This window comes from Cannabis sativa, chromosome 9, assembly GCF_029168945.1.
Source record: "Cannabis sativa cultivar Pink pepper isolate KNU-18-1 chromosome 9, ASM2916894v1, whole genome shotgun sequence".
In the NCBI taxonomy this organism is placed as follows: domain Eukaryota; kingdom Viridiplantae; phylum Streptophyta; class Magnoliopsida; order Rosales; family Cannabaceae; genus Cannabis; species Cannabis sativa.
The window spans coordinates 13,965,589-13,976,910 of record NC_083609.1 but is presented as its reverse complement, the minus strand read 5'-3'; the positions used below and the strand labels follow the sequence as shown (position 1 = coordinate 13,976,910).

Genomic DNA, 11,322 nt, shown 5'->3' with positions numbered 1-11,322 from the left:
TGAAATGGACAATTTAGTGATAGTGAAAGCTGTCCGTAGTGGGATTAAGATGTGCTCTTCTTTTCATCTCTTAATTGATGATTGTAAATATCTTTTGACTTCCCTTAATAATGTTGCTTTATTTTTTGTCAAGTCGTCTGTAATTTGAGCTGCGCACTTTGTTGCTAGATTTTCTTCTTTTTTCTTATTTGCTAGCTGATCATATGTTTTCAGAGTCTTCTGCTCTGTCTGAGTTATTATCAATTTTAGAGAGCAATCGATTGCTCTTATTAATGAAGATACAAGATTTGATTAAAAAAAAAATCATATATATAAAGGACTAAGAAAATATCTTAGTAACAAAATACGTGTACCTACCATAAAATTATTCAATATAAATAATGATTCCAATTCTACCTTATTCCTGTTTATTTTTTCATTAAATTATTCCAATTTCAATAATGTTTAACGTACCTTCCAAAACTGATTATTCTCGTGGTTAATAATGAGATTGAAAAGTATAAAGGAAGAAAAAACAACTCGTGTTGCTTTTCCACATCAATTCATATAATCACAAAACATGGAACAAACCTAAGATTAGGTGTAAGCACTTTTACAGTACGATAGGTTGTTCTCCTTCTAGCTCAGATATCACAATTAGAGAATCCGTCATTTGGAGGGAGAGAGGTTCTGACTTGGGAATTGGATTAATAACCTGTTCAGCAACCATAACTTGTTAATTTAAGTCAGAACAATTTGTAGTACGAAAACTCTTTTATCTACATTAGAAAATGGTGTGCAACCTTCTTGTTGTTTTTCACATAGCCAATGGCGACTTCTCGTCGTAAAAACGCTCGTTCAGTAAGCTCGGAGAATGATGGTGTCTCTCCTTCTTTCATGTAGAGGCTTATATCCTGTTAGAAGAAGTGAACAGGCAAATAACTCCTTTGGTTGGCATAAGTGAATTGAAATTGGAATAGTCATTACAGTAATTCTAAGACTCCACTACTTAAGAAAGTGACTGATAGTGCTTTCATTTTCTGATTAGACTCAGATCTTGATATAAGCGGGTCAGTCATGTGTGTAGATTCTCCCCAAACCCGGGACCTTAACTTTTTAAAAAATATATTTTATTTTAATACAAAAAAGCTTCAGAAGTTAGAAGGAAAAAAAATATCATACTGTATGTAAGAGAGGAGGAAAGCAGAGAGTTAAAAGACAAGTGTTTTTGTATTATTGAATGAATTACACTAATTGAGAGCTTAGCTTTATATACAGAGCTAAGGAAAGAGTTAGTTACACCAACAAAACAGTTAGTGACAACATACAGCTAGCAACTAACAGATTACAACAGAAACACTGTAACTAACTCTGCCTAAGAATATTAGAAAAAAAAAATAAAATAATATTTAGGTATTGGGACACAGATGATGACAAAATATTTAGTTTGTAAGCAAACACAAAGACTCATATCTCATCAAGTTTGGTAACACACCTTTTTTTTTTTTTTTTATTACCGTTTATAAGAAAATGTAGAAAACAACAGGTGTGATTACCTTTACATATATTTCATCTCCATCTGCATCTAGAATGTCTTTCCAGACCTCATTTAGTTCACTGCTCTCAGCAACTGATACACGAAGAATAACTATTTATCAGTACAAAGTAGAAACACGTGGAAATTATACATATACATAAGAAAATAATCAATACAATATATATTATAACAAAAAGTCGAGACCTTGAGCGGTTACAAGACTCATTACTTCTTCTGCCGCAATGTAAGTCAAAGCTGGCTTTATTCTTGAAATCTGCAAGACATTGTGCATATGACTAATTTATGTGGCAAAATGCTCAGACAAATAATAGGCATTTCAAAACAGAAAAGGGATGCTTACTTGTTTGCCCAATTTCGAGTTAACAATCTCTGCAACTAGATTTTGAACCTGAAGTGAACAAATCCATTTATTTTACCTTGCTTTCTTCTTTAATGAAGATATAAGAAGCTCAAAATGGACAGATATATGGAATGTAAAAACTTGCCTTCACTCCAAGTTTGCTGCATATATTTTCAGCAAGGAGAAGAGAATATGCAGCGTGCTTGTCTGCCTTGGATGGATCTGAAGAAAGCTAGTTAATACAAAACTACTTCAAGCTAACGAAATATTGTAAAAACAATTGAGAAAGGGAGAAACTGAAAGCACAGCCACCTCCAAGAAGCCATTCTCTATCGGATATTACAACAATTGACAAGGGAAGATCTTTGTCAGTCTTTACAGAATTCTGAATATCCATTATGGTATCCTGTAAAGTGTCATAGTTCATGGGATTTCCGATCTGCAGAGAGCAGAGCACCTCAAATAATAACAGTGGACTTTATAACAAATTAGGTGCATTAGTACAAGACTGACAAGAGAAACAAGACAAATTATGTGTTGGTTGTCTAAGTGAGAACTTACCCTATGAGAAACACGAACATTTTTCAATTTCCCGTGACCAGAAACTAAGTTAGCCCGGTTCCTGTCATCTATCGGTGCATCTGATAAAATTTCCTGCACATAAATGTATATATGTTTATTTGATACATATATTATAGAGTGAGAGAAAATGCATTTATAATATCTTTTCGTTATAATCAATATGCATTGAACAATACTCCTTCATGCAATAAACGAAGACCATGTTCCACTAACTCCCAGTTACTGGTGCTCTCAAATGCATTCATGCCCTTGTACTTCAGACCTAGATAAGTTAACGTGTCTATAGACAATGCATGCAAAAGAAAATTAATGCCAACCTTTGTATTTTAAAAACATTTGATAAAGAAAATGACCCCTTTTTTCTTCCAAAATTTAAATTTATTATGCATTCATTGTACTAATTGCTGGTAATGTTTACAAAAAATAGAGTTTCAATAATTTTATTCTTAATATTAAATGATTATTTAACTTATCTAATTCAAAATTTAAACTCAGCATCACAATTTTTTTTTATTAAAAATTGGTGGAATAACTCGCTAGAGGAAGAACAAATCTATTTGATCTTTTAGAGTTGTAGTATGACCTTGCATCTAGGGAGGCACAATGCTTTAGTACAATCCCAGTTAAACAATAATCTAAAAACTCAAAAGTATAGAGAAGACCCTTGAACAAGGACTCCTGAATGAAAAGAAGCCCATACCACTACACTGCCAGGTCCAAGATAATTATCATATTCTTCAATCATTTGTACAACATCCGGGCGCCAACCGAGCAAAAGTATATACTCAGTTGGTCCAACAGTCCAATCAGACGTCTACATTCAAATAAGAAAAATAAATAAACGACATTATTCAGAAAATCAAATATTCCTCTCTGTAATGTCATTTTCGGAGGTATAGCTTCAGAAGTCTGTACCTTGGAACCTGATTTGGTAGGACGCTGAACAATATTTTCAAGTCGTACTTTTGTAACTGCAACCCCTCCATTTGTATCGTCGGTATGTCTTTCTACAGTGTCCAAACTCTGAACAGAACTACTGGCTTTTTGGATAAAATTTGTAAAAGCAATATTCAGTTTCTTACTCCTATGAACAGGTGCAATGAATAATATCTGCATGAGAAAGGGAACACTGTTGAAAGGACAGCAGAATAGTACTAATGTTTTGCATTATCTCATTCAGAACCATGTCTGGTTAAACATTAGCATCAGGTAACCCCAAGCACAACATTTAAAAGATAAATAACTGGGAACTCAAATTAATAAGGCGCTAGAGATCTCAAAATTTATGTTGCTTACTTTAATTCAAAGAACGAATGTTAAACTAAGTCAAGTAAAAACTTACTTTGTCAGTTTCCTGCAAGATTTCATCGTCATTTGGATGGAAGTATATCTTCCCACCACGATGGAGGCCACATACAACAGCCTGGAAGAACACCCAAATCAGAACTGTATTAAACTACTTTACTATAAGAACTACAATTTCACAGATTGTGTTACCTCTTGGAATCCCCGTCGTAGTTGTTTATATCTTATTCCGGCTAAATTAGGAAAACTACAAAGATTAAAGACGTTTTCTGCAATGGATAAATATTATTCTCAATTAGTGCTGAAGAGGAAACTACAATACTGAAATATTTATCAAACCATAATAAATCTTCTCCCAGTTGATTCATCGAAAGCACTGCTGCTATGGTGAACTGGGTTGAAAATAATTTTCTTTCTGGGTGTAGTTGGTACATTACTCTGGTAATTAAGTAAGTGCCTGTAAATCTTTACGAGACCCTTTTGACGAGAGCATTGAACAAATAATTTTGATGCGACATTTTCTACTGGCTCAACTTTCAATCCAGAAATTGACTTCAAGAGGTCACATGTATTCTCACTAGAAACCTGCATTTTGAGAAGATATGTTTACTGGATTGTTTGACACAACAAACATTTTACAGACCTATAAAAATTTAGGAAGACCATACCTCAACAATAGTAGGAACTGCCTCCATGTTTGGAATAGGTTGGAGAGCTAGCACGGATAAAAATGCATCTGTATCAACTTCGTACCTAAGAAATTAAGGATCTCAATTTACACATCGACTGAGTGAAATTGAAAAAACAAAAAAAATTACACATAGTGATCTTTATTATAAAAAGGAAGACAGAAAAACAATATTCTTATATTCTCTTAGCAGAATAGTGTCAGGTTTTCTCTTGCTGTTGGAACCAACAGCCCTCAGTCTTTCTTTTCATGTATGTCTACCCTAGATTCGAGGTTGCCTATTTCTTGCAAAGTGCTATTAGTTCTGACAAACCATTCATAACTATTTTTTGTTAGGTGGACTTCTTGTTCTCCTTGTTATGTAATTTTTATATCATCTCTTCATAAAATATAACAAAAATAAATCCTTGTTGTATTCTTCGTTTCATATCCTTAGTTACATTTCCAACGATAATTTCTTTTAAAATTATACAGCCAACGATTTTGTAGAGTGATTTGTACAATTCAAGACTGATGAAATCGAAGGCTGCTGGCTATGCAAGGGAAAGTTTGCACAGAAAACTGTAGATTAGACAAGACAGTAAAAGCTAGTGTGATAAAGATAGAGCTTTCTTGAGCATTTGTAATCGGCAGAACCTATGCCTGTATTGACGAAGTAAAATGAACCATGAAATCATGTTTATGTATCAGATTTCTGAGTCTAGTATTCCTAGCAAACGTGCATTGCAGAAATCTAAAAAGAAGATGTAGGTAAACCCAGCACACAAATGATAAGAACTAACCAACCACTACATTGTGAAGCAACTTCAATACACCTCTATTATGCACTAGATGATTTCTCTTTTTTTGAAACTAGGATCCCTGCCTAACCCGGCAATATTTGGGGGCCACGAAACTATAGCAATTTCTATGTAGGTACTAGGAGGGATTCAACCTCAGACCTTGTGGGAGTGAACCACATACTTGACCATTTGAGCTACCTCTCTTGGGTATGCACTAGATGATTTCTCAAACAGACAGCACATTACAAATTACAATAACGAATGCTAAAAGATAGAAAGAATGTTACAATTTTCTTATCAAGTTCTTACCGATCTCCCTTTGTTGGCAGTATAATTATGGCGCGTGCCTTATTGGCAGCAGCTCTCTCAAATGATTTTGTCATGGTGAGGCTGCAACTGTAACAAAAGAACCTCAATATATCAGAATGCAAATATTCTATACGCAAGAAGCCTTAAAATCCAATTACAATCCGTAGAGAAAACAAGTCTTAATCCAGATAAATAATAAAGTTAATAGATATAAGTTCTCAAGCTATAGGCCCTACTTCTTACATCACCCCACAAACAAACAATTACCTGTGACAAAATTCTTTTGCCCTTTTGTTGTTTGTATATTTGTTTTATATCATAAACAACTTCTACCAGTAAAATGAACGGAACACATTATATATATAATAATAGTAATAAGAAAGAAAGAACTCATTAAATCTATGCATAGTTTGAAAGAAAATTACCTAGTGGTCATACCTCTTTGAAAGGATATCAATATGGTTCAGATCTTTAGCAATATTGTCAGCTAGCTTGTCAATCTGCTTTCTTGGAAGATCTGACATAAGAAGAATTCTCTGCTTCCTATGTATACATAAATAAGAAAAAACACAAGAACCAGTAAGTTAGCCTCAGAATACTAATATAAAAATTAATGACTTAATATGGAGTTGGGCAGCAGAAGAGCAAATTACCTCGCTGTAGCAGTGCCTAAACGAACAGCAAATTCATGGTATTTGTTTAATTGCTTCAGTATGAAAGTCAAATGACTGTTGATTCCACAAACTATGATATGATCAGACTCCATAACTTGCACTTGTGCCCCTTCTCTGAGCTTGTACATATTGTTCTGTCCAGCTGATGGTCAACAGGATGCCATCTATGTAAAGCATTAATGCTAAAATTTTCTGTTTAAAAGAGGCTTACCCTGAACTCTTCAGTCATTGTGCTCAGTAGACGAGAGTAAAACAATATGCCCCATATAGCAAGAATAAAGCCAATAACACGTTCAATACGTGTTTTTTGCTGCACTTCACCGCAGAGAAACATTATCTTAGAACAATCCATATGACATTAAGTCATCCAGCATAAATAAGAACCAAGAAATTATTATCACATATCAATCAGGTTATTAGTTCGCCAGATAGATTTCACCTTTAAATGAGTAGAGGATGAAATTAGACATGCCCAAGCCTCCCATAAGCAGTCCTCCAAAGACTGTGAACTACCTCTGTTGGTTTCATACACATATCAAGAGATTGCATGTAGAAAACAATATAGGGTAAGAATCAACCAATTACAAGGTTCTAAGGCCACAAAAGATTATCAGACTCAGAATGGAAACTACATGAATTACAGCTAGATGATCTATTCTAAAAAAAAAGGTGCTGAAGGCATTGAAGATCATTAAGGTCCATGGTTATCTTCCTGCTTTTTCACCTTGGTGATACAAAAGGAAGTACCCCTCCCCCCAATATATGATCACAAAAAAGTGTTTGTTAGCTACCTGAACTTAAAGAACAAAAGGCCACCAATTAGGACAAATGAGAAGCATGCTACAAGGAGCACTATAAAGAACCTGCAAAAAATATCATATATAATGGTTCAGCCAGCTGAGAACATAAAAATTTTGATGTAATATTTTTTACATTTCACAATTAGTATTGTTTCTTATAAAAATACATAATAAATAACAGTTATTGTCAACAAACATCAACAAAGCATGGCAATTGAATGCATAGGAATTTCAAAAAGTAAAAAGCAAAATTTGATCTGCCAAAGTCATGGTAAGAGAAATTTAAACAATATTAGAGATGCCAAAGTCACAAATCTCTCATCAATGTACCATTTTTTGTAACTTCTGAAAAAAACTATAGCAAATTTTCTTAAGGAAACCTAGAGTCAAATTACTTTACAGGATCCATCTAGTGAATATATTAATAAAACCATGAAAGAAAGAAAAATATCAATACCCCCAAAATAGACAGATTGACCCATGTATGATGATAACAACAACCATAGAAATTGTCATGTTAAAAAGCTGCTATTAGCCAAAATCCATTAAAATCATGCTGCTGCTAAATATTTATTCCCAACAAGAAGATGACATATGAATTTCGAAGCTTTAAATTATCAATACAATACTGGGGATGAAAAAAAAATAAGACAGTCCAAAAAAGTTTAGAATCAGTCATTAATGCTGACCAAATTAAACAAGCATGATACTTCACTTACGTGGCCACATTTTTATCAAGTTGTACATTAAATAGATATAGCAGCCGTGCAAAGCTCCACTTGATGTCTTGAAATGAAGGCAAAAACACATCCAAATTAAGAGGCGTCGGTTTATTCATTGAATTTGACATACAAGCAAAAGGTGAGCTTGCAGCCCCAAAAGAGAAAAGTTTCCCCTGGACCATCTTTAAGAAAGCAATGAAAAAATTTAACTTCACAACCCTAAGAAGGAAATAAGAGGACACCACTTCCGCCACTAGTTTAATTGTGTAAACCTGCACATTCAGTGATTACACTTTAGATCAAATTCGAATTGTTACTAGTAGCAGTATACCATGAATTGCACAATTTTAACACATGTTATTTTGACTATTACACATAAAATAAATGACCTAATATAAATATATATATATATATATATAATACATGTAAAAAAAATGATGAACACTAGATGTGTCAGGACCAAGATCATAGCATAATCATAGAATAAATTAACTGAAGATCAGAAGATAACATAGCTGAGGACCATAACAAGGGAGTGGTTTTTCATTTCATCTCATAATGCAAAGGTAGATATAACATTCTGGTCTGAACAGTTTGAACCAACAGGTGGAAGGGTAGGTATGCAAAATCCTTCATATGGAGCCAACTCAAGCAAAGAAAGACAGAATCCAAGACATGGAAATGAAAAAGAAAAAAAAACCTACATGGATAAATTCTTGAACAATAATAACAATTCTTTAGTAAATCAATAGTGGAGCAGATGTATTCCCGATATAGCACCAATTCTCACCTTAGAACTACTATTGTATTCCGCCTTAGAGAATTTGTCAGTGAAACTATGAGCAACATTTATACACGATCTGTCCCTTTTATACTGAGAACTGAACTTCCATTTTCCTGTAAAGAAATTACCATAGTACACGATATATGTTATCAAACTGCATCATACCAAGTAATGAACCAATATGCCTCCTGTAAAGAAATTTAACTTGTTCTCAAAATTAAGCACAGGAAGCCTCTATGAAATCACATAAAGCTGCTGAATTATGACATAAAACACTAGGCCAGTGCAGTTGGCAGTTCCCATAGCATTGGCATGTAACAAGATGATAAGCTACCTTTATTCTGTACAACAAAATTATGCATTTGTAAAGTTGAACTTCCAAGCCACTGAAATTGGCATGGTAATGAATTCCTGAAACATATTACACTAAAGCATCATCATATAACTATTCATCTGAATAAGAATCAGGATAATGATTAGAATGCAGTATTTCTTTTTTCATATAAAATTTAGTCTGCAGTATATGCCTTCATTATTAAAACAAGCGCCGAATTGCATTCTGTGTAATTGCTCATGAAAATGTTCTCTTGTCAGAAGTACGTAGATGCATAAATCAAACAGGACATATATACATCACATTATTCATCAATTAAATACAGAGTTTTGATTGGTGACTATTACAAAGTAGAATGATCATAACAAATGTAACCCTAACTTGTAAACTGACAATGAAATTGAAAGGAAAGAAACCCAGAAATCTTATCAAAAAAACAGAAAGATGGAATGAAAAACGGACCCTTCATTGCATTATCCATGTTCACAATCGCCATATTATTACTTCTCACCCAAGTGTAAAATGTTAAAAACACTTGTAGCGATCAAAACCCTTGATCTTTCTAACAATATCACTTCACAAGACCTAGTAAGTTCCTCCCTTATATTGAAAGTTAAAGAATTTGAAAAGAAAACATCTAAAAGAATCCTTTCTCCATATCATAGACCTTCAAAAAAAATTATAATATATAGCCAAGCCAATCTACTGATCCAATTAATTACATGATCTCCTTAAAAAAAAAAAGAAAAGAAAAGAAAAGAAAAAAGGTGCTACTGAAAAACAAAATGTAAAACTCTGCCTACACAATCTCCCATACTCAACCTTCACAATATGAGAAATGAAACCCAATACAAAGTTCAGAGAAGCGTCAAACATTGTCATTGTCATTATTTCTAAGCTAATAGTTTCAGCGTTTTGTTTTATTTTCCCCTTAAATCTAAAACAGAAATATATATATATATATATATATATATATATACATATATCCACTAAAATTGTCATTAAATTTTAGAAAGTTAAACTGAATCGTAAACTCATTTAAGAACACACTCAAACTCAGAAACCAATAATCATAAACCTAAAACACGCGCCAATGTCATACTTACAATTCAATTCAGTAATTAAAAAGAACACATTCATAAATACATAATCAAACTAAACATAAATAAATTACACACATGTATTATATTATATTATATTATATATATATATAATAAGCACCTCTGTTTCTTTGAAAAGGAAAAGGTGTTGAGTCTACAAACTCCACCAGTAACTTTCGGAGACAGAATCCATGGCTGCTGCAAGCTCAGTATCAGACACGAAGACATTTCTCTCTCCCTCACACTCTCAGGAAGACTAGACCAGAGCCTATAAATATATAATCATTTACAGAGGACATACATAAAAATAAATATTATATAAAAGAAAATCGAAAGAAGAAAAAGGGAAAATCGAAAAGGCCCCAGCTGTCATTTTCCTTAGCTCCACGAGTCTGCAACACTCCTATGTCTCCGGTTTCGCAAAATAAAAGATGAATTAACGAGGTTCATATTAAAACTATATCACAATTAATTTTCACACATTAATAACGTGGAATAATTCTAATAGAGTAAAAATAAAAAATTAAGTGCATGTTTGGCATTATAACTAAAAAATTGTTTTTTGTTTTTAAAAATAGAAAATTGTTTTTTTGAAAACAATTTAACATGTTTGGCCTTATTTTTTTAAAACAGTTTTCAGAAAACAAAATTACAAAAAACAAGAATTTTAAAAACAACAAAATGTTATTTTCTGTTTTAAAAACCAATTCACTTTTAATCAATATTGTTTTTAAAAAACACTAACTAAACATGACTTGTTTTTAAAAACTTCAAAAACTATTTTTTGTTCTCATTTCTAAAAATAATTTTTTGAAAACAAAAAATAAAAAACAATACCAAACATACTCTAAATTTTTCCTTTTTCTTTTTTCACAATTTTTTTTCTTTGAAAATGATTTTTTTTTTTTACTTGATGCAAATAGCTTTCTCGTAATTTTGACAAGGAGAGAAATGAATGTTTAAAGTTAAAAATAATCATTCCTGCTTCATTCTAATAGGATAGAATCCTCCTCGTACATTAACTATGCCAGTTGCTTGCCTTATTAAAAATAATAATATTTTATTATATTATTTATTAAATTATTATTAAAATTATATTATTTTATTTATATAATCAACAAATATAATCATTATTATTATTAGAACTTTTAATTATATTTTGTTTATAAATTTTTAATGAACATTTTTATTTATTTTTATTTTTAAATAATAAAATTAAAAGAAAGCAACTTAAGTAAGGAAAAAGTATTCTCTATAAAAATGGAGATACTTTTTTTTTTTTATTTTCTTTTTATTAATTTGTATGGACTCAGTTATTTTTTTAATTTTTAAAATTTAATAAATAATTGTATGAAAATTTAGTAC

The 11,322-nt window shown here is 32.0% G+C and overlaps 1 protein-coding gene across 3 annotated transcripts; it reads right to left on the bottom strand.

Moving 5' to 3' along the window:
* Nucleotides 1–390: 390 nt before the first annotated feature.
* Nucleotides 391–10,385, bottom strand: LOC115722887 (putative ion channel POLLUX-like 2). Of its 3 annotated transcripts, none has more exons than XM_030652239.2 (24): nt 10,079–10,382; nt 8,858–8,949; nt 8,530–8,636; nt 7,737–8,011; nt 7,009–7,080; nt 6,657–6,732; nt 6,429–6,527; nt 6,197–6,351; nt 5,982–6,086; nt 5,544–5,630; nt 4,433–4,517; nt 4,202–4,349; nt 3,957–4,033; nt 3,802–3,882; nt 3,375–3,569; nt 3,160–3,273; nt 2,439–2,531; nt 2,190–2,316; nt 2,023–2,099; nt 1,878–1,925; nt 1,721–1,790; nt 1,536–1,609; nt 783–893; nt 391–694 (listed from the first exon to the last, which is right to left on the bottom strand). In XM_030652239.2, exons 1-24 carry the CDS (start codon nt 10,183–10,185, stop codon nt 593–595), a joined length of 2,577 nt encoding a protein of 858 aa, XP_030508099.2. In that variant the 5' UTR covers nt 10,186–10,382; the 3' UTR covers nt 391–592. The 3 variants fall into 3 exon arrangements, 2 of the variants coding, with proteins under 2 accessions (XP_030508099.2, XP_030508100.2); XM_030652240.2 differs by having other exon boundaries at nt 8,858–8,934; XR_004012867.2 differs by lacking the exons at nt 391–694; nt 783–893; nt 1,536–1,609 and having other exon boundaries at nt 1,762–1,790; nt 2,023–2,109; nt 10,079–10,385.
* Nucleotides 10,386–11,322: the final 937 nt, after the last annotated feature.